This window comes from Labeo rohita, unplaced genomic scaffold (genome assembly GCF_022985175.1).
Source record: "Labeo rohita strain BAU-BD-2019 unplaced genomic scaffold, IGBB_LRoh.1.0 scaffold_104, whole genome shotgun sequence".
NCBI classification, from domain to species: domain Eukaryota; kingdom Metazoa; phylum Chordata; class Actinopteri; order Cypriniformes; family Cyprinidae; genus Labeo; species Labeo rohita.
Window position 1 is genome coordinate 134,683 of NW_026127164.1, and position 24,528 is coordinate 159,210.

Genomic DNA, 24,528 nt, shown 5'->3' on the forward strand with positions numbered 1-24,528 from the left:
AAGCAAGTGTCCTTGAGGCAGAAGAGAAAGGCCAAGAAACACAAGAGCATCTTTAACCCATTCAACGCTTTCAGCGACTGTTTCTCATTCATCGAACCCAAAATCATGTCTCATATCAGTTCTATACAATGTATCAAATGTATCAGTGAGTCTGTAACATCAGTCAGGGTTTAACAAACCGAGGATCATGAATTGATTTAAATTTAAATTTTATTTAATAATAAAAAAAAAGTATGAATTAAATCATACAAATTGTAAAATTTAAATTAATAAATAATTGTAAAATAAATCTAAATAAAGCAATTTCTAAAAAATAAAATAAAATAAAAATCCTAATATATTTTAAATAAAATAAACAAATATTTTCATTTGATGAGGTGCATGTGATCATTAATTGACACAAAATTAAAATCAATAAATAGTTTTAAAAATACAAAAAAAAGCACTAAAAACAGTATATTTAAAAAAATATATATTTATAAAACACTATATAAAAACATTTTATTTGAGGTGCATGTGATCATTAATTGACTGAAAATCAGAATCAATAAGTATGTTTACAAATAAAAAAATACAAAAAAAGCATATTAATTTATAAAATGTAAAAACATTTTTTTGTTGAGGTGCATGTGATCGTTAATCGACAAAATCAAAAATACTAATGAAAAAGCAGTAAAAAGCTGTATATTTAAAAATATATATATTTATAAATTATTTTTTAAAAATTTATTTGTTGAGGTGCATGTGATCATTAATTGAGAAAATTATTATATATTGTATAAAATTATTATATTTTTCATTTATATATTTTAAATGAAAAATACAAAAAAAAAAAACCCAGCAAACAAAAGTATTTGAAATAAAATATAAAATAATTGTATTTGTTTAGCTGCATGACAATTCATCATGAACTGATATCAGAGAACCACGAACATGTGAATGTGTTGTTAAATGACTGAAATAACAAGAGCAGCAGACGCTGATCAAACACTGAACCGGTGTTTTCATAAAGCGCTGGTCTGGATTCATACACACACCATTCATATGATAAACACGGCCATTATTTGCAGTCCGCCTCCGCAATTATAAAATCTAATGAGGGCTGATGGGAAACGTCTGCTGGAATGTCTTTGTGTGTTTGCGTCACTGAGACGAGCAGCAGATCCACAGTTTCATCTTCAAACTACAATGTCACAGCCATAAACAACTTTAACCGCAAATAAGACGACGAGTACAGTGTGTTTCAGTCTGAGGATTCACTCACAGATTCAGATCAATGCAGTGTTTACACATTCAAACACACAGATTTTGATATTTTGAATTAGATTTTATTTTTATGCTTTTTGCTTTCTTATTAATTTTAGTTAAAGTTTTAGTAAATTTGTTGTGCGTTTCTGTCACTTTATTAGCTTTTTTTTTTTAATAAAAACAAATGATATTTTAAAACATAAGGAATGTTGCTTTGGAAACTGGATTTTTTTATATTTTATTTTATTTAATTCAACATTTACATATTTATAGCAACTAAAATTATTTATTTGTGTATTTATTTATGCATTTATTTTATTTATTTTTGTATGGTTTTAGTTAATTGTAATGTAACTGTAATGTGTGTCTTGTGTTTTTAAGTGTGTGTGTGTGTGTGTGTGATTTCTGATGTGTGTGTTGTGTGTTTGATTGTATCCATGAGAATCATTCCTGTGATCATGTGTGAAACAGTGTTGTAATAGAAACACACGTGTGTTGAGTTGGTTTTGTTCGTTATGGCAGTGATTATGAGCGTCTGTGCTGACATGAGCTGTAATTATGAGCACATTTACACAGCAGTGTTATTAATGATCTCCTGTGCTGATTCACACGTGCTGAGCTGAAGAACAGATGAGTGTTTGAGCAAAACTGACAACTGATTCATATGATTGATTCATTTGATTCATTTGTGCTCAAACTTCCCAGTGTTTGGAGGGATTGTCAGTGTTTGCAAAAGTGTTTTGTTTTTAACCTTTTAGCATGTTTGGCCAAGTTAAACACAGTTGTATTCTATATTTCCAATGTTTTGAGATGTTTTATTTCTGTTCATTTAAAGATTGGATCATGTTTTGTCCGTGACAGGCGTTTGAGCTCAGTGTGTGATTCAGTATGTAGGACACGCGTGTTCATATCCATCACACTGATGTGTGAATGTGTGTATTGATCTCTGATTGGCCAATCGCTGACTCTGATGACATCATCCATCTCATTCCCCTTGCTCGGCAACGACGAATCTTCCGCTGAGTTGAGTTTGATTGACAGGTGTGTCGCAGAATCTATTTGAGTTTGAATTTGAAAAGTTTCTCTGGACAGGAAGTGTCCATGGCAACAGGAATTCCACAGATGCAAATGTTACATTAGTAACTCATGCTGTGTAAACAACTCAATCAGTGACTGATCTGGAGTCAGTCTTATTTCAGTATCATTGACGCAGTCGCACAATCAGTTTTATCTTTGTATTTTTTGTTTACATTTTTATTTTAGCCAGTTTTAGTCTTCTTTTTTTTTTACATTTTTAATTTCTATATGATTCTTCCGAATTCATATTTCAGATTTAGTTTTTAGTAGATACATTTTTTTTAAAAAAGTTTTTTATGTTCTATTTCATGAAAGTTATTTTAATAACACAAATTGTTATTATTAGTACATTATGACCAGTGTTGGGGTAAAGCATTACAAGTAATGTGCGAATTGCATAATCAGATTACCTTTTTACTTTTTCAAACAACTAGTAATTAATTTTATAGTATTGCAAACATTTTTTGTACTAGTTTTCTAAAATGTTAGGTTTAAATATGCAAACAAGGCATTATTTAATGAAATATGTGCTGATTTGCGTACATTTCTAGTACAAAAACGTAACACTGGATGAAGTCCATTTTAAAATTCTTGTTTAATTTTGTTTTGTAAATATTAGTCAAATGTTTTTACAGAGGGAATTTTGGGGATCTCATTTGACAGAAAACAATATATTCACAATTTTGGGGGAATAAAATGTTGTATATAATCAAGCAAATTATATACAAACAAATCCCTTTGTAAAAACCTTCAGGATAAAGACTAAAGGAATAAAAATGTGTCGTCCGGTGTGTGTAAGTGCTGCTGAAGAGGAGAAAAAAACTTATTTTGACAAAACTGCCTTTAAAAATCTGTACTGTAATTGAAATCTATTGACACAAATAAATAAAGTGCAATAAAAGAAACACTTCACAGTGTTTTGGATGTTTTCTTTCCACTAGTCTCCCCTTAAATTTGCAAGAACATTTATTCAAAAAGGCAATGCAAGTTACATTGTTTTTCCATTTATTGAGAGAAACTTCACTTGTGGTGGTAAAGAGCCCTTACAGTTGCTAAAAAAAGAACTTGTAGGCTTTTATTATTAAAAAAATAAAGAAACAAGTCTAGCACAGGTGACAAAAGTAACACAAAAGTAACATAATGCATTACTTTCCATAAAAAGTAACTAAGTTACACAATTAGCTACTTTTTTATGAGTAACACAATATTGTAATGCATTACTTTTAAAAGTAACTTTCCCCGACACTGGTTACAATGTTGCGTAAAATATTGATTTTAAAATTATTCGATAAAAAAAAATATATACAATAATAACAATAATAATAGTTTTTGGTTATGATGTATCTAACTGTCTGTATTTGTGTGTGTCAGTGTTGTTTGTGTCTGTGAGCCGCTGCTGTCCTGATCGCGCTCGAGGGCGGGGCTAAACTCACTCCAGACGCGGCTGATTGGTCACAAGGCCGTGATGGACAGGCCGAGGGACGGCCCATTGGCCCTGCTGCTGCTGCTCTTCCTGGGTCACGTGATCACGGCGCTGGAGGTTCCTCTGGACCGTACGTATCCACACACACACACACACACACACACAGAACACATATGATACACTCAGGGGTGGATCTAGGGCAAACAGACATACATCTATGTGCCAGAATACACAGAATACACTTATATGTGTGTTAACTGGCCAAGTGAATTATTAAAATAAACTTAAAAAGTTAATATAGGCCATAAATAGAGGACAATAGACAATACTGTCTCTGCAGTTTAAATCACTTAATATTTATTTCTTGTTTATTGAAAACTCTATGTTGTCAGGATTATCGTCTCTACTGGAAGAGAGCAGACAATGTGATTATAAACGTATTTACACATAAATATAACATCATATATGTAACAAATTAACAAGTTTAAAATGAGATTAAAGAGAAACAAATAGAACAAATAATAGAAGGTAGAATCAATCACATACAACAATAATTACTCAAATATTTATTACAATACTAATAAACTGAACGTTCACTTTAATGGTATGTTTCCATCTAACATGTATTTTGAGCTGCAGCTCGTCATGGAGTGAATGGAGTGTTTCACTAGTTAGCAGTAAACCGGTTACCACACCTCAATATGGAGGAGATTTGTGTGTGTGTCTTCGACGTGGAAATCAGATCTTCTGAATACAAATGTTTACTTGTAAACATACTTATTTGCGCTAACGTAAGTTAATGTCACAAATCTAGCGAGCTAATCCAGTATTAGTACTGACAGAGTCATGTAAACATGAATGAAGGAGAGGAACGCGGTGAAACAGACAAAGCGATTCAATTGAGTCATTTACGCTAGAACCGCTCCGATTGATTCAAACTCGTGACTTATGAAACAGTTCAAGCGAATCACTAGCAGTTAAAACGAGCCACTGAGTTTCGACCTCATTTGTAATGATGTTAAAAAGCACGCAGTGATTTGTCAAACAAAGCTTTTTGAATTTCCGAAACAGTTAAACCATTGCGTCACCAAATGATTCATTGTTTCGAAGCGCTCCAATCGGATCGCGCATCGCGAATCATTTGTTTCAGATCGGGAGTTCAACGCTTTTTTTTTTTTTTTTTTTATTAAGCATTACAGATATTCAAAACAACAAAACAGTACAAATACAGACAAAATAAATAAAAAGAAACAAAAATACACAGATTTGTTGCCAGGGAAACAAAGAAAAAAAACAGGGTAATACAATTACATCTTAAGATGACACAAAGGATGAATACAGAGATACAGTTTTCATAGCTTTCAAATTAGTAGAACTTTGGATAGTTTCCACATACATATCCAAATCCACTTTGAACAAAGAAAAAAGAGGTTTAGAGCCAGTAAACTTTTGTTTATGAATGTGAAATTTAGCCAACAGAAAACATAAATTAATTATGTAATATTTTCCTGTATTCTCCTTAGAATATTCAAATAAGCCAAACAAAGCATCTTTAAAACAAAATGAGAAGTCACTTACAAAATAAGATTGAATAAACACCAAAAAGTCAGACCAGAATTTCTCTGTGTGGGAACATTCCCAAAACAAATGAATGAAGTCTTCTTCAGAAGAATGACAAAAACTGCAGTTCACTTCAATGTCAGGCTTATATTTCCTAAGAAAGACTTTAGTCGGGTAACATTTGTGAATCAGTTTAAATGTCATTTCTTTTACTTTATTGGTAAGCAGATACTTATGAGGCAAGGTCCATACTTTCTCCCAAGGTATGTTCTCCACAATATTATTCCAATACGGTATTACATATGGATCGGGAGTTCAACGCGGGTTCGCGAATCATTTGATTTACATCGAAACATTGGAGCGGGTTCGCGAATCATTTGATTCAGATCGGGAGTTCAACGCGGGTTTGCGAATCATTTGATTCAGTTCGGGAGTTCAACGCGGGTTCGCGAATCATTTGGTTCAGATCGGGAGTTCAACGCGAGTTCGCGAATCATTTGGTTAAGTTCGGGAGTTCAGCGCGGGTTCGCGAATCATTTGATTCAGTTCGGGAGTTCAACGCGGGTTCGCGAATCATTTGATTCAGTTCGGGAGTTCAACGCGGGTTCGCGAATCATTTGATTCAGTTCGGGAGTTCAACGCGGGTTCGCGAATCATTTGGTTCAGTTCGGGAGTTCAACGCGGGTTCGCGAATCATTTGATTTACATCGAAACATTGGAGCGGGTTCGCGAATCATTTGATTCAGATCGGGAGTTCAACGCGGGTTCGCGAATCATTTGATTCAGTTCGGGAGTTCAACGCGGGTTCGCGATTCGTTTGTTTAAGATCGGGAGTTCAACGGGAGTTGATTTACATCGAAACATTGAAGCGGGTTCGCGAATCATTTGATTCAGATCGGGAGTTCAAAGCGGGTTCGCGAATCATTTGATTCAGATCGGGAGTTCAACGCGGGTTCGCGAATCATTTGATTTACATCGAAACATTGGAGCGGGTTCGCGAATCATTTGATTCAGATCGGGAGTTCAACGCGAGTTCGCGAATCATTTGGTTAAGTTCGGGAGTTCAGCGCGGGTTCGCGAATCATTTGATTCAGTTCGGGAGTTCAACGCGGGTTCGCGAATCATTTGATTCAGTTCGGGAGTTCAACGCGGGTTCGCGAATCATTTGATTCAGTTCGGGAGTTCAACGCGGGTTCGCGAATCATTTGGTTCAGTTCGGGAGTTCAACGCGGGTTCGCGAATCATTTGATTTACATCGAAACATTGGAGCGGGTTCGCGAATCATTTGATTCAGATCGGGAGTTCAACGCGGGTTCGCGAATCATTTGATTCAGTTCGGGAGTTCAACGCGGGTTCGCGATTCGTTTGTTTAAGATCGGGAGTTCAACGGGAGTTGATTTACATCGAAACATTGAAGCGGGTTCGCGAATCATTTGATTCAGATCGGGAGTTCAACGCGGGTTCGCGAATCATTTGATTCAGTTCGGGAGTTCAACGCGGGTTCGCGAATCATTTGATTCAGTTCGGGAGTTCAACGCGGGTTCGCGAATCATTTGATTCAGTTCGGGAGTTCAACGCGGGTTCGCGAATCATTTGATTCAATTCGGGAGTTCAACGCGGGTTCGCGAATCATTTGATTCAATTCGGGAGTTCAACGCGGGTTCGCGAATCATTTTCTTTTTTTTCTTTTTTTTTTTTTGTGAAACATTATAGATATCCAAAACATAAACACAGTACAATTACAGACGCAAATCATTTGATTTACATCGCGAATAATTTGATTCAGTTCGGGAGTTCAACGCGGGTTCACGTATCATTTGATTTACATCAAAACTTCGGAGTGTGAATCGCGAATCATTTGATTCAGATCAGAGCTAAGTGGGTTATATAGTGATGCTTTAAGATGAACAGAGCTTTGTATAGTTTCCGTATATTTGTCTTGATCAACTCTGAATAAAGAAAAGAGAGATTTTATGTATGTGAAATATAGCTATCACGAAACACAAATGTTATGTTTTCCTACACTTTATAAAATGTTGGGTTGTTTTTTGGGTTATTCTTAATGTTTATTGGGTTATTTGTACAACAACACAAAAAGGTTAAAATTTGATATTTTAACAGTCGATTGTTGCAACTGAGACAGAAGATACAGCGATAAGAGAGAAAGAGAGAGAGACTGTAGTTTAAACATAATAAATACCACACACTGCAATGAAACGTAATTTTTTTCAGTTTACATGTTTACAATTAAATCATAAATCATTTAAAAATACTTTTAACATCTTTATCATTGTGTAACACTGTGTGATTCTCTTGGCTTCTTCAGCTAAACTTCTGGAAGAGTGTAAGTTCATCACCTGCTGTCCTTCTGAAGGATGTTTGCTGTGAACTGAGCTTGTTATTTTCTTTAGTTTGCTCATGATATGGTTTTATTGGCGTGTTGCAGTGTTTGCATGCTGTTCGTGCGGCTCCACTGCTGCTTCAGTTCTTTTGTAGAGACTCATTAATGCACTGATGTACAGGAGAAGAGTGTTTGAGTGCATGTGCTGCAGTAGATTGATGTGTGCGTTTATCATGTTTGGCATGTTGATGGATGTGTGTGTGTGTGTGTGTGATTGGCTGTAACTGAACTCACCCGTGTCATGTGACCCTCAGTGCCGCAGCCTCCCACAATCACCCATCAGTCGCCGAAGGACTACATCGTAGATCCACGCGAGAACATCGTCATCCACTGCGAGGCCAAAGGGAAACCGCATCCCAGGTGACAAACCTTCATTCATTAAAACTATGATCATCTGTCATTTCCACGACTCAGACCAGATGACATTAAACACCAACTGTGACTATTATTAAAGGAACAGTTCACCCAAAAATCATCATTCTGTCATTTGTTCACTTTGAGGTCGTTCCAAACCTGTATGAGTTGAACACAAAAGAACATATTTTGAAGGATGTTGGCAATCAAACAGCTGACGGTAGCCACTGACTGCTATAGTCTGGAAAAAAATACTCTGGGAGTCAATGGCTACCGTCAACATTCTTTTGTGTTCAGCGGAAGAAAAACTCATACAGGTTTGAAATGACTTTAGGGTGAGCAAATGATGACAGAATTACAATTATGGTTGAGATATCACTTTGAAATATTGAAATATTGTTGATTTAAAAAACCAAAACCTCTCGTTATAGAGAGAGAAAAAAAAACATTGCAGACTCCATAAGCTTTCCAGATGTCAAGTGCTTTGGATTTTTTTTTAGGAATTATCGAGTATTATTAGTTTTTGATAGAAGCTTCTTGTCTTCTAATGTAGCGAGTATCACAATTTATATGATAAATAAAATAAATCTAGAAACTAGATCATGTTTGTGAGTAATCACATATATAATCATGATTATTAGTTCAACAATCATGCAGCATAACTAAATGTGATTAAAATGATATTTAATTGTTAATATGAATGTGAAATATATACACTACCAGTCTTCAGTGTCGCATGATCCTTCAGAAATCATTCTAATATTCTGATTTGCTGCTCAACAAACATTTATGATTTTTATTAGTATTATTATTAATAGTAGTAATACTAATACTACTAATAATAACAAGATAATAAAGTTCAAGACAAGACTTTAAGTTGGCTTGAGAAAGCCAGACCAGAAAGATCTTTAAGAAGGGTGAAAAGTTTGAAAAGTTTAAGACATTTTAAGAAAAAAGTTTGAGGTTTTATGCTTTTCATTCTGAAATAGTTTGAAGTTTCTAGCATGACTATTATGGTTAGCAGGTTGCTAGCATGTTTCTAGCATGATTAGCATGTCATTAGCATGTAACTAGCATGTTTAGCAAGTTGTTAGCATGTTTCTAGCATGATTAGCTAGTTGCTAGCGTGTTTCTAGCATGATTAGCATGTCATTAGCATGTTACTAGCATGATTAGCAAGTTGTTAGCATGTTTTTAACATGATTATTATGCAAGTTGTTACCATGTTTCTAGCATGATTCTATGTATGGTTAACTAGCATGATTAGCAAGTTGTTAGCATGTTTTTAACATGATTATGATTAGCAGGTTGCTTGCTAGCATGTTTTTAACATGATTAGCCAGTTACCATGTCATTTAGCATGTAACTAGCATGATTAGCAAGTTGTTAGCATGTTTCTAGCATAATTCTATTATGGTTAGCAGGTTGCTAGCATGTTTTTAACATGATTAGCAAGTTGCTAGCATGTTTCTAGCATGATTACCATGTCATTAGCATGTAACTAGCATGATTAGCAAGTTGTTAGCATGTTTCTAGCATGATTAGCTAGTTGCTAGCGTGTTTCTAGCATGATTAGCATGTCATTAGCATGTTACTAGCATGATTAGCAAGTTGTTAGCATGTTTTTAACATGATTAGCAAGTTGTTACCATGTTTCTAGCATGATTCTATTATGGTTAGCAGGTTGCTAGCATGTTTTTAACATGATTAGCCAGTTGCTAGCATGTTTCTAGCATGATTACCATGTCATTAGCATGTAACTAGCATGATTAGCAAGTTGTTAGCATGTTTCTTGCATAATTCTATTATGATTAGCAGGTTGCTAGCATGTTTTTAACATGATTAGCAAGTTGCTAGCATGTTTCTAGCATGATTAGCATGTTGCTAGCATGTTTCTAACATGATTAGCATGCGGTTAGCATGTGATTAGCATGACTAGCAGGTTGCTATCATGTTGCTAGCATGATTTGCATTTCAATAGCATGTTTCAAGCATGATTAGCAATTTATTAGCATGTTTGCTATTCTGTTTCTAGTATGATTAACATGTTGGTAACATGTTATTAGCACGATTAGCCAGTTACTAGCATGACTAGTTGCTAGGCTAGTGATGTTACACCTTTGAAATCGCCAGAAAAAATTACATTTTAAAATATTTAAATAAAAAGCAGTTATTTTAAATAGTAAAAATATTTCTAAATGTTACTGTTTCTGCTGTACTTTAAATCAAATGAATGCAGGTCTGGTCTTACTGTTACTGAAGAAGCAGGACAGGTTGACAAAGTATTTGACACAGAACTGCTGGACTCATGATTTCACATTCTTCTCATCCTCAGCTTCTCATGGACCAGGAACGGGACGCATTTCGACATCGATAAGGACCCCAAAGTCATCATGAAGCCTCGTTCGGGGACGCTGGTGATCGACATCAGCGGTGGAGAGAGGGTGGAGGCGTACGAGGGCGTCTATCAGTGCTCCGCTCACAACGAGCTCGGCACCGCCGTCTCCAACGCCATCGTCATCCGCCAGTCCAGTACGTCACGCGGCCGCTCTCGGCCAATCGCATCGCAGCTTCCGCATTCTCATCTGTCTCTGTTTAACCGTGTCCTCTCTCATTGTTTTGTGTCGTAAGATGTTTTCAGGGTCCTCAGAGATCTCATATTCGGAGGTAAATCCAAAGGTTTGACTGTAACGCATGCGGAGGCTCAATCCCGCACGTGGATCCTCATAGTCACTCTGTGTTTAGATCTTTCTCTCCTCAGCACTTTCCTTTCATTCGTCTCATCTCCGGTCGAGTTTAAAGGGACAGTTCACACAAAAATGAACATTTGCTGTTTTTTATTCATTTACTCATTCTCAGGTCACTTTGTTTCTTTAGCAGAACAGTTAAAAAGATTTTTAGCTGAAACCATGGTTTTTGGTGATTCGTATAATGCAAGTCAATGGGTACCGCCACTTTGAGCCAAAAAACTGACGATATGTAAAGGTCTGATGAAGCGAATTGATCCGTCTGTGCAAGAAACTGAACATTATTTACAACATTATCACCTGTAATCCAGAGCCTCAGACAATGTTCAGTTCACAAACAAATGATTCTTTTGAATCAGTTCTTGTTTTCTGTTTGAAATAAGATTATTTTGCTTGTTCTAAGTGAAAACTCACTTAATTTTGACTTGTTTTTTCTAAAGACAAGGCTGTAATTTTTACTTGTCCAGAAAATCCTTTTTGATTTAAGAATTTTTATATATTTTGGCTGGAAACAAGACAAAACAAATCAGAGTAAGAAAAGCATTTTTTTTGCAGTGTAAGAGTCAAAAAAGCATATCAGGCAACTTTTTTCTTCAGTAGAACAGTAAAAAAGATTTTTAGTTCCAACCTTGGTTTTTGGTGATTCATATAATGCAAGTCAATGGGTACCGCCACTTTGAGAGCCAAAAAAACATATCAGGCAACACAGAATTAATACCTGTGACTCTTGACGATATATAGAGGTCTTATGAAGCGAATTGATCAGTTTGTGCAAGAAACTGAACATTATTTATAACATTATCACCTGTAATCCAGAGCCTCAGACGAACGATTCAGGGTGATGTTCAGTTCACAAACAAATCATTCTTTTGAATCAGTTCTTTTTGATGAACTAGTTGAATCAGTTCATCAAATCAACTGAAGGTTTCAGCTAAAAATCTTTTTTACTGTTTTACTGAAGAAAAATGAATGGCCTGAGGGTGAGTAAATTAACAGTTCATTTTTGGGTGAACTGTCCCTTTAAGACTGCACCTTCCCACTTGTGTGATCATGTGATCATTGCTGTTTGTGCAGGGTCTCCTCTGTGGTCTAAAGAGAGAATCAGTCCAATCGTTGCACAGAAGGGGCAGTCTTTAATTCTGCACTGCCGCCCCCCCGCCGGCCTTCCGCCGCCCATCATATTCTGGATGGACAACAGTAAGTGAAACGAAATTTCACCCGATTTTCTAAGTGCATGTTAGTGAGCATATATAATTGTTTTGATCTCGTAATGTTTAATTATACTGGATCTTCAGCGTCAGTCTTCCCCCTGGTCATGTGCTCCTAAGATCCGCCCCTGCTGGAGTGCCACGCCCACATCCCAACATCCAATCAACACCAGATTAACAGAAACAAGCCCAGCCCCTTTTTTTCATTAATCTGTTACATTCAGATGTATGTCACAATACAGAAGAATTCTGTATTGAAAGACACTGAAGTGTGGAGTAACAGCTGATGAAAATTCAGCTTTGCATCACAGGAATAAATTATATTTTAAAATATATTAAAATAAAAAACATTGTTTTATATTGTAATAATATTTTGCAATAATACTGTTTTTTTCTGTATCTTTAATCAAATAAATGCAGCCTCGATGAGCAGTCTTACTGATCCCAAACTTTTGAGCACCAGTGTACATCAATAGCATAAAGACTATTCATAAGTATACTATACAAAAAATATACAAACATTATTCAAAAGAATTATATAAAAGATACAGAAATAAAAACATTAATGTTAAAAACATTCCTCTAAGAAAACATAATCACCCTAGTAAAAGAAGTATTAGATTTAAAATGTATTTATTTTATACTAAGTATAGTTCAAGTCTATTAACATATTTACTGACATATCACTCGAGACTTACTGATATAAAAGTTGTAATTAAACTTTATTTGCAGTACTACTTATGCACAATGCACACTTCTTAATATTAAGCCTAAAATATGTTTTAATGTCACTATTTATGAGGATTGTGTGATCTTTACATAATACCAGCCTTTAAACACAAAATATTCAAAGTGTACCTAAAGTATACTTGCAGTAGATCTACTTTAGCACAAATATACTTCAGTATATCTTTAGATGGACTTCAGCACTACTGCTTGAAGTGCATTAAGCACAAAATGAGTTGTTCCAATTTAGCAGACTTTAAATATACCAGTTTAGTACTAAATGTACTGTTGCAGGGCATTTTTATTAAGTACATAAATATGTAAATGATTTGATATGGCAAGATGTCTTAACAATTATTTATTTTTCTAATATTTAAACTTAGACATTATGAGATTACCTTTTGACTTTATGAATGCATATAAATGACAGCTTAATGATTTTTTTAAAATCTTCTTTGTGCAATTATTTAAAGACACATGTACCTTTTTTGTCACTGGTGTTACCTTCTTTGGCAGTAATGTAGTCGAAGTTACAGAAAAATCTTTAGGAAAAAGGAAGAAGGAAATCTAATGATGTCAGTGTGATTTTTATTTCAAAATCAATTTTTTGTTTACATTTTTGTTAAACGGTAACACCAGTGACCCCTCCAGGGGACCACTACTTTTATCATATATTCTCTAATATTTATTCGGCATTTAGTTTTGTTTATGCCATTTACATCACATATTTGATAGTTATGCATTATTGTATTTTAAATGGTAGAAAAACCTGTTTTTACCTAATAAATAAAGCAGTTTCCCGCTGTACGTGGCTGTGGGGACCAGTGGTTTTGTGGTGCATTGAATTCTGTATAATTAATTAAAAAACAAATATTGCCACATTAATGGCTCAAGGTGGGGTAATTGTTCAAATAACACAGTTTCATTTTAAAATATAAAGAAATTGTAACCCTGAAGTGTTTTTCAAGTGTAATATTTCTGTAAAGGCTAGGGACAGAAAAATGGACATTTCCATAGAATGACCCATTTGTAGTATATTTAGCATGAAATAAATGTATTTTAAATACATGTAACATATTTATTTTTCACTAGGGCAAAGAGGATATAAATACAAAATTATCAAAATCAATGTAATAATAAACAACTTCATATAATAATCATGTTTATAAAAAATATCAAATCAAAGAAGAATTTGTAAAATTTGTAAAATCTAAAATTTTTGTTTATATTGTTTATATTTTTGTATAATATTTGTATTATTTATGAATGTTTGTGTACACACTTGCTGTGCTACTGATGCATGTGTGTTTTTAAGTCATAGAATCAGGTGTGCTATTGTCTGTTATGACACTGATGACAGTAAGAATCAGAAACATTTTGTACCTTGCACTAAGGACTTGCAATTTTTTGGCCTTTTAACAAGTGTTTCTTGTAAGACATTATCTACTAATATGTGTGAGCTCCTCTTTGTTAAATGTAGTTTTTTTTCAGTGTTTGCTACTTAAGATGAAGTCCCCGAGAATGTTCCTAAGTGCAATTGTTGGAAAAAGTCTTACAAAGTTCTGTAATATTTTTTAAGAACATTTAAAAACATTTTGAAGAAGAAAATGACTGACTGTATGGCGGTTCTCAACAAAGACTTGCTGATAAACTGAATGAAAAACACCTCAAAGGCCGTGTTCTTGTACAAAATATAAGAAAACAGCAGATAAGATTCATTCTTTAGAATCTTTTGTGAGTCCTTTTATTTTACCAGCATGTTTCAGCGCACAAGTTTGAATCTGGTTCATTGTAAATTTGAATCTTGTTTGTATTTGAACGAGTTTCTTGTCTTTGCAATCTTTTAGCTTGATATAAAGGCACATAATTCTTCTCAGTTCCATAAATGTTTATTTGTCACTATGCAGCTTGTTGATTTTGCGAAGCTCCAGCAGAATAACCGTGCAGAACTGGATCAGGTGTTTCATGCGTTTAAGAGTTCACACTCGTGTCTGTGTGTGTTTGCTCAGATTTCCAGCGTCTGCCGCAGAGTCGTCGCGTGTCTCAGGCTCTGAACGGAGATCTCTACTTCTCCAACATCCAGCCGGAGGACTCCAGGAGCGACTACATCTGCTACGCTCGCTTCCCGCACACGCAGACCATCCAGCAGAAGCAGCCCATCACCGTCCGCGTGCTCGACAGTGAGTCTGTGTGTCTGCGTGAATGAACGCTATTGATGCTCGAGCGTCAGTAAAACGCCCAAACGTCCATTCATCGTGTTGACGCTCCGTCCGCTCGCTCTGATGAACAATGAGAGCTGTTGAGTGGCGAATGCCGGCTGTGAGACACTTCGGAAACTTCTGCATGTTTTTGATTTGTGTTGTTGTTTTGTTGTGTTTCAGTGGATTCACTCAATGACACAGTGGCAGATTATTTCAATGACACTGATTTGTTTAGTGGTGAGTGATGGCGCCCCCTAGTGACCCTCTTTTAACCAAGCCCTCGACCCGCCGGTTAACCCACGCCCGGTTTACTCTAACCTCATCTGTACACCCTCGTTCCACACGAATTAGCTCTGGTTTCCTGGACTAATCCTGGATCAAATCTGCTTTAGAAACTCAATCTTATATCAAATTGGGTGAAGTTTGTCTTTCTCTGTTCGCTCATCATCTCATCCTCAACTCTGTTTCTTCATCTTCCTGATTTCTGTTATTCCATCTAGTAGTTCTTCTACACCTAGATGAGTTCTCTTCCTTTTAATTCAGTTCATTTATTTGTACATTTATTGAAAGCTGCTCTGCAGAAAATGTGAGAAGAAGAAGGTGTTTTCATTCAAAGATGAGCTTGTCAAAATAACACCCATATGGCTGTGATATAAAGAGTTTATTTGCGAAAAGGTCATTCCATGTCAACTCAACCAGAGGTCCCTGGCTAAAATGTTTATTTTGCTAATATTTATTCTGAAGAAAGAATATTTACTGAGTGATCCACTTTTTTGTAGAGGGAGGTCAAAAGGGCAATTTTCACCTGAGATTCAGAGGCATAAAAATGACTTTCTAAAGACGGCAGCATCACAGTCTTATTTTTACACAGAGATTGTTTGTTCTATTAGTAAAATCTGTTGACTTTATCAATCTTTGTTGCATTATATGCCAATGGTGACCATTCACAAATGGGGAAACAGCACTTTTTGTTTTTCTCCAAAGTTTGCATGCCTGTAACTCAAGAAGCATCAAAGATATCCTAATGCCCTTTTAGATATTGAGTCTTAACAAACTTTCCTTTTGGCATTTTTATTTTTAATGCCCTATGAGATTCCGTTCCAGAGATATTGGAATTTCAATATGGCTCCAGGAGTAAATCATTCAAATGTACACATTTTCAGTGGTCAAAAAACAAATGTGGGTCAGTTTGAAATAATATGAGACTTCTTTTCTTTAAAAGAGGAATGTGTGAAGAACAAACAATGTTAAAACTAGAGATGCATCTCGCTTATTTCTGTCAAGACACTGCATTAAACATAAAAGTCTGAGTGACATTAATATTCTTTTAACAAAGTTTGCGTGCCTATAACTCAAGAAGTATTAGAGATGTATACATCTGTATACAACTGATACTTATTTTATTTAAAGAACAATGTCTATAGAAGAAATAAAGTTGAAATTAGAATTATATCTTGGTTCCCTCTATCAAAACAACTGCATAGAACACACCTGTCACTGTACAATACTAATCCCTGGGGCACTGTTATTTTTTGCATATTTGCTTTGTAAACAGTAATGACTAGATAAACACAAAACTACATTTGGTTTTTGACCACTGAAAGTTGGTAGGATACTAAATTCGGAGCTGCACTGAGATCTCAATATCTCTGGAATCTCTGGATATATAACTTGACTCTGAATCTCAGGTGAAAATGGCCATTTTGACCTTTTATCTTCACTATTTTTACAGAATAGTGTATTACACAGTAAATATTCATCCTTGACATTTAATGTTTTGGCTTTCATCACTATACATCCATATCTTTATTCAGACAATTTTTTTTTTTTAGCAAAATCAAACATTTGAGCCAGGGACGTTTTTGAAATTTGGTTGATTTGACACAGAATGACCCAAAAACAGGTACTCTGTTTTTAACCATTTTGTTTTTTTTTTTCATTGTGCATTTCATTAATCTCAATCAAACTGCAAACTGAAGTAAAAACAACTAAAACAATACAGCCAACTAACACAATAAAACAATAAAAACATCATAATTTTTTTGCCATGATTCACTTTTACAAACATGTTTGTTTTTGCAAATAAACTCTTCATGTGCAGTTATATGGTTAATTAACTTCATGTATTTATTTAACCCTTGTGCTGCTGAAAATACTTGACCTAATTTGGTGTTTCTGGTCAAAAATTACTGGCTTTTTAAAAATTGCTCTCATGCTGTAGTGTCAGCAAATCTTGGATTCAATGTTTTTGTCTTTTAATCTGCATCTTATGCACTTCAGTTTTTGAGTGAAAAAACACTATTTGTGTATAATTTTGGCAATATTCACTCAAAAATTGAGCCCCATATCAATGAGGCTTACGATCAATCAATTCCATAAAGAAATATAAAACCCTTGTGCTAACTGAAAGAAAACAAGCTGATAAAAAAAAGATGGAATCTAATTTGTGACCCTGGAGCACAAAACCAGTCTTAAGTATCACGGGTATATTTGCAGCAACAGGCAAAAATACATTGTGTGGGTCAAAATTATTGATTGTTCTTTTATGGCAAAAATCATGAGGATATTAGGTAAAGATCATGTTTTATGAAGATGTATTGTAAGTTTCCTACCGTAAATATATCAAAACTTAATTTTTGATTAGTAATATGCATTGCTAACAACTTCATTTGGACAAATTTAAAGGAGATTTTCTCAATATTTAGATTTGTTTTTTTGTTTGTACCTCGGGCAAATATTGTCCTATCTAAAGCTTATTTATTCAGGTTTTAGATGATGTATAGATCTCAGTTTCAAAAAATGTACCCTTATGACTGGTTTTGTGGTCCAGGGTCACATATTTGGACATTTATAAGCATTTTTGAAGGCTGGTCATTTTTGAACAGGAACACCACAGGTAACAGTTCTGGGGGAAAAAAAACTCAAAGTACAAAAATGATAATTTCGGAGAGGATGATGTTATTTTTCTGTGTGAGCAAAGTCAGTGAGTTTTAGTCCAGTCTGATTAATACAGTTCTCCTCTCCAGGTCACAACATAAGGGTTAAAAGACAAAACAAATGTTACAACTTGTGAATGATCACAATATGAAGCTAATATATGACAGTTTTGAATGTTGAGCTCTCATCAGAATAAAATACTGCAGTCAGTAGTACAGTCTAGTACAGTGCAGTGTAGTGTGTGTTTGTGACAGATGCAGGATTTGACTGAGAGTGTTTGGTTTCAGATAAACCCGCTGAAGAGCGAGCGCCCGTCTTCCTGGTTCCCAGTGAAGCTGTCAGCTCTAAAATGGTTCTGAGAGGAGAAACTCTGGAGATGGAGTGCATCGCCGACGGCCTGTGAGTTCAGATCTGTCTTCACACTTCCTTGAGAAAAAAAGTTTAAGAAGTTTTAAAAAGTTTTACGTTTGATGGTCTTCAGTCTGATATGGTGTGTTATGTTTCCATTCAGCCCCACTCCCGTGGTCTCGTGGGTGAAACGCAACGGTGACATTCCCAGCGGTCGAGCTTCCTTCCTGAACTTCGATAAGACTCTGCGGATCACGGACGTGTCGGAGGCGGATGCTGGAGAATATCGCTGCAACGCCAAGAATCAACACGGCTCCGTTCACCACACCATCAGAGTCACGGTTAACGGTGAACACACAAACATCGCCGCGCTCTCGTCCTGCCTCAGATCACTCACGCTGATTCAGATTAAAACTCTGCTCTTCATTTCTCAACAGCGTCACTTAAATTACTGATAATGAAATTTACTGAATGTTAAACTCACACCGGACTGTTGATATCCAGAAAACTGATCATATCAACACTGATGTCTGAGAATCATTTACCTTTGCTTGTAAAACCAACCGGTGTCTAATTTTCTTATTTACTTGTGAATGCTCAGTTTTATCATATTTTTATAAATACTTTTTAAGAATAACTTGCTCTCGCTTTGAACAAAACTGACCAACATTTAAATGTTTAATTAAAGAAAACCAAACCGATATTGAAGTATTTTAATTGACCAAAACTGATATTTAAATTCCTTAAAAGAACAAAACTAACCAAAATATACATTTCTTAATTGAACAAACCAGACCAATTTTTTAATTTCTCAATAGATCAAAACATCAGATATTTAAATATCTTAAAAGAATAAAACAAACCGATATTTACATTTCTTAACAGAGCAAAAATGACCAATATTTTAATCTCTTAATAAAACAACTGATATGTTTAAATCTTTCAATAAAACAAAACCAACTTACATTAAAACGTCTTAAAAAACATCAGACAAAACTGACTGACATTTAAATATCTTAAGTTAACAAAACCAATTGATGTTTAATTATTTTAATTAAACAAAACTGACAAAAATGTATATATTTTACTTTAACAAAACCAAAATGTTAATAACAAAAAAATATATTTTAATGTCTTAATGGAACAATAAAGACAGTCATTTAAATATTTATTTTAATAAAACCAACCAATATTTAAATACCTTAATTTAACAAAACCAACCGATATTTAAATGTTAATTTAACAAAATCAACCGATATTTAAAGATGTTAATTAAAAAAACTGACCAATATTTAAATATATTAATTTAACAAACCAACCGATATTTAAATATGTTAATTTAACAAAACTGACTGATATTTAAATATCTTAATTTAACAAAATAAACCAATATTTAAACATCTTAATTTAACAAAACTGACCAATATTTAAATATCTTAATTTAACAAACCAATCGATATTTAAATACGTTAATTAAAAAAAAACTGACCGATATTTATATATCTCAATAAAAAAAAAAATTACAGAAATTTAAATAATCTAATTGAACAAAACCAACCAATATTTAAACATGTTAATTTAACAAAATAAACCGATAAAATTTAAATACCTTAATTTAACAAAACCAACCAATATTTAAATATGTTACAGAAATTTAAATAATCTAATTGAACAAAACCAACCAATATTTAAATATCTTAATTTAACAAACCAACCGATATTTAAATGCGACCAATATTTATATTTCAAAAAAAAAACCTTACAGAAATTTAAATAATCTGAACCGAATATTTAAATATATCTCAAAAAAAAACTTAAAAAATTAAAAAAAAAACCTTACAGAAATTTAAATAATCTAATTGAACAAAACCAACCAATATTTAAACATGTTAATTTAACAAAATAAACCGATATTTAAATATGTTAATTTAACAAAACTGACCGATATTTAAATACCTTAATTTAACAAAACCAACTGATATTTAAATGTTAATTTAACAAAATCAACCGATATTTAAAGATGTTAATTTAAAAAACTGACCAATATTTAAAAATATTAATTTAAAAAATATATCTTAATTTAACAAAACAAACTAATATTTAAATATCTTAATTTAACAAGACAAACCGATATTTAAATGTTAATTTAACAAAAATGTAAATTTTTTATTAGAACAAAACCGAACAACATGTAAATCTCTTAAAGAAACAAATCCAGTCAACATTTACACCTCTAAAGAGTTTGTTTTACAGATGATGATGTGTAATATTGACGTGTTGTGTTGATTGTCAGCGGCTCCGTACTGGATCAGCGCTCCCAGGAATCTGGTTCTGGCCCCGAAGGAGATGGGCATCATCACGTGCCGGGCCGCAGGACACCCCAAACCCACCCTCCGCTGGCTCATGAACGGACTGCCCATCGAGGGTCAGTGACTGTCGAGTGTATGTGTGTGTGTGTGTGTGTGTGTGTGTGTGTGTGAGAGCTGATGTGAGAGTTTCTCGTTTGTGACGTGGTGTTGTTTGTGGCAGACGCTCCTAACGAGGCCAGCAGGAGACTGGAAGGAGACACCCTCATATTCTCAGAGGTGCAGACGGGCTCCAGCGCCGTTTACCAGTGTAACGCCTCCAACCAGCACGGATACTTACTGTCCAACGCCTTTGTCAACGTACTGGGTGAGAAAATAAGAAATAAACACGCGTGTTCGCACGGCGGTCGCGCATCATCGCAAAGATGAAAGACAAACGTTGTGCTGTTGTTTGTGTTGCAGCGGAGCCGCCCAGAGTCCTGACACAGCCTAATATAATCTATCAGGTCATCAGGAACAAACCCGCGCTGCTGGAGTGTTTGACGTTCGGATCGCCCGTCCCGACCATCACGTGGTGAGACCGCATGTGTGTGTGTGTGACTGAACACAGGCCCGTTCACTGGAGCTTTTCATTTTAATTGGCCTTCATTAGAGAACTGCAGGCCTGATTCTGCTGCGGTGCATTGTGGGCCCTCTCTCATGATTTATTTTGGCTGTGGAGATTGCGTACTGCAAATTTCAGGTCGGTTGTTATCGGTCTATCTGTATGTAAATCAGAGTGCATGATGGGATTGTCTTGACCAGGTTTAAGGACAGCCGCTCCAGCATGTTGGAGGGAAACGCTTACGTCTTCCATGAGAACGGAACGCTGGAGATCCACATGTCTCAGCCCACAAACAGCGGGAAATACACCTGCGTGGCCCGGAATAACCTCGGCATCTCTGAGAACCACGTCTACCTGGAGGTCAAAGGTGAGAGATTGAGCACCTGTTCATCACTGTTCAGTCCACGGTAAAAATAAATAAATAATCAAAATACTAATTTAAATAAATAAAAGAAAATGGATTTAAATAAATATATAAATTTATAATCATTTAAATAAATAATAAAAATGGATTTAATAAAAAAATTATAAATATTTGTAAAAAAAAAAAAAAAAACATAATAATAATTAATAATTTAATATTAAATAAAAAAACAATGATTAAAATAAAAAAATTAAAATAAAAAAATAAATGATACAAATAATTATTTAAATAATATATTTTAACATGATGTTATTTAAAACAATTATTTAAATAAATAATAAAAATGGGTTTAATAAATAAGTTATAAATATTTTTAAAATTAATTAATTAGTAATTCATATTAAATATTAAAAACAATGACTTAAATAAATAAATCAAACATATAAATAAAATTAAAATAATATTATATTGTGTTAAATAATGTGGTATTATATTATTAAATATAATATATTATAACATTTTATTTATTTAAAACGATGAATAAAATAAATAAATGATAAAACCAATATTTAAAAAAGTGAAAAAAATAAAATAAATAATACAAATAATTATTTAAAGAATATTATATTTCTAAAGATTATTCAAATAAATAATAGCAATGGGTTAAATAAATTATAAATATTTTTTATTAATTAATTAATTAGTAATTAATATTAAATATTAAAGAGCAATCACTGAAATAAATAGATAAAAATATTATTAAGCAAACTATATAAATAAAATTTTAATAATATTATATTTTAACATGATTTTATTTATTTAAAATAGTTATTTACAAAATGTATAAATAATAAACAAATAAATAATGAAGTTGTTTTAATAAATATAAACATAAGGAAATAAATAAATGAAAATTGATTTAAATATATATTTAAGTATTTATATAAATAAAGGATTTAATAAATTACAATTATTTAAAAAAATGAACTAATTAATAATTAACTATTAAAAATAATGATTAAAACAAATAAATTATAAAACCATTATTAAACAAGCTAAATAAATAAAAATATTAAGAATAATAATACAAATAATTATTTACCTAATAATATTATATTTTTAACAATTTTGTTTATTTAAAACAATTAATTAAATAAATAAGTGATTAAAGCATTATTTAAATGAATATAGAAATAAATACATAAATGAAAATAAATTTGAATAAACAAAAATATCTATTTTAATTATTTGAATAAATAATAAAATGGATTTAATAAATAAGTGAATTAATAATTAATTAATTAGTAATAAATATTAAAAATGATGATTGAAATAAATAATACAAACATGAAACATAATAATAATAATAAATAATAATTATTTAAATAATATTATTATGTTTTAACTTGATTTTATTTAAAACAATTATTTAAATAAAAAACAATAAAAACATTAATTAAATAAAATTATTAATTAAATAAATGAAAATTGATTATATATTATTTATATTGTTTCTCTATATGTGCATATATATATGATTTAAAGAGATTATATATTTTTAATTAATTAAATGAATAAATAATATATATTAAAACATGATTTAAATAAATAAATGATAAAGATAATATTAAACTAACTAAATATAAAATAAAAAAACTGTTTATATAATATGAAATAAATAATACAAGCATTATTTAAATAAATATAAATAAATAAATATGTTTAAATTAATATAGAATGATATACATAATATAATTATGTAGCATATAAACATAGAAAGAAACAAACATTGTTTTCAACTCTTTACACTCTTTAAAATTTAATTTTTTACATGAAAACATATAGCTGCCTTTTAACTTTGGGGGTCTGTGGCATCTTAAAGATTAAAAAGCTCTGGTCCAAATAATTCTGTCTAATCAGAGAAAGTATTTTGAGTAGTGAGTGTTTCAGTGCGTGTTCATGCTGCGCTTGTAAAATGAACAGACGTGGATATTGGTCTTAATGGCTCCAGGATCCCATCGTGCCTCGTGTTTAGAGGCTCCAGGCCTGAGCTTGCATGTTTTTCACTTTTCAAACGGCACTTAAGCGTCTCTGAAGAGCACCACAGGAAGTGCTGTATTAAGAGCATTAGGAAACGATCCGTCGGTGGATCATCAGACCTGACGAGAGACAGAAACGCACGATAAACCGCACCAACGCAGCGTTGCGACTGGTTCGGCTCGATGAGAATGCGTGGAGGAAGCAGTGAGCTTTACGGAGGTTTTCTCATCCTTTCAGAGCCCACGAGGATCCTGAGGCCGCCGGAGTACCGCGTGGTCCAGAGGAACCGGGACGTGGTGTTCGAGTGTAAAGCGAAGCACGACCCGTCTCTCGTGCCCACCGTGACGTGGCTGAAGGACGACGGAGAGCTGCCCGATGACGACAGGTTTGACAATCACACGATCACCGTCTTTCAAACACGTTGATGTGAGAGAGAGTTTGAGCAGATGTTGATCCGGAGTGAACCGTGAGGAGCCGGTTTTGTGTCTGATAACAGGTTTAGAGTGGACTCGGACAGTCTGACCATCACGGACGTGACGGAGAGCGACGCGGGGACGTACACGTGCGTCATGAACACCACGCTGGACCAGGACTCGGCCAGCGCTCAGCTCACGGTGGTCGGTGAGTGTCCAGGGTTTCCTGCTGTTTGTGTGCTGAAAAACTGACAACATCCAGTCCCTCAGATACACAACTAACATCATAATAACACTAGTAATAATAATAATAATAAAAATAAGATTAAGCTAAATAAATTGATAAATAATAATTGGTTTAAATAAACAAATTATCACAATTATTTAAAGAAATAAATCAAAATTGATTTAAATAAATAAATATTTGTAAACTGCATTAATAAATTAGTAAAATAAATCTAAATTAATTTAAATAATTAATAATAATTAAATAATAAAAACATATTAGATAAACTAATAAATAAATAACAGTTGGTTAAAATGAGAAGAAAAAATGGAGAAAAACTTAAGA

At 33.5% G+C, this 24,528-nt stretch overlaps 1 protein-coding gene across 10 annotated transcripts in view; it reads left to right on the top strand.

Moving 5' to 3' along the window:
- The window catches only part of LOC127157330 (neuronal cell adhesion molecule-like), a 93,115-nt gene that overhangs the window by 46,118 nt on the left and 22,469 nt on the right, over positions 1-24,528 (top strand). For 4 of the 10 annotated variants that reach the window (XM_051100565.1, XM_051100567.1, XM_051100560.1 and 1 more), the window contains exons 3-17: positions 3,697-3,878; positions 7,635-7,652; positions 7,964-8,069; positions 10,399-10,595; positions 11,885-12,007; positions 14,754-14,924; positions 15,126-15,182; positions 18,170-18,281; positions 18,394-18,578; positions 20,524-20,655; positions 20,760-20,903; positions 20,999-21,110; positions 21,341-21,507; positions 23,782-23,929; positions 24,041-24,165. In XM_051100565.1, coding sequence (XP_050956522.1) covers positions 3,791-3,878; positions 7,635-7,652; positions 7,964-8,069; positions 10,399-10,595; positions 11,885-12,007; positions 14,754-14,924; positions 15,126-15,182; positions 18,170-18,281; positions 18,394-18,578; positions 20,524-20,655; positions 20,760-20,903; positions 20,999-21,110; positions 21,341-21,507; positions 23,782-23,929; positions 24,041-24,165 — 1,885 coding nt within the window. In that variant the 5' untranslated portion in view covers positions 3,697-3,790. The remainder of the gene's footprint in view (positions 1-3,696; positions 3,879-7,634; positions 7,653-7,963; positions 8,070-10,398; positions 10,596-11,884; positions 12,008-14,753; positions 14,925-15,125; positions 15,183-18,169; positions 18,282-18,393; positions 18,579-20,523; positions 20,656-20,759; positions 20,904-20,998; positions 21,111-21,340; positions 21,508-23,781; positions 23,930-24,040; positions 24,166-24,528) is intronic. The other 6 variants (XM_051100566.1, XM_051100568.1, XM_051100562.1 and 3 more) reach the window with 3 other exon arrangements.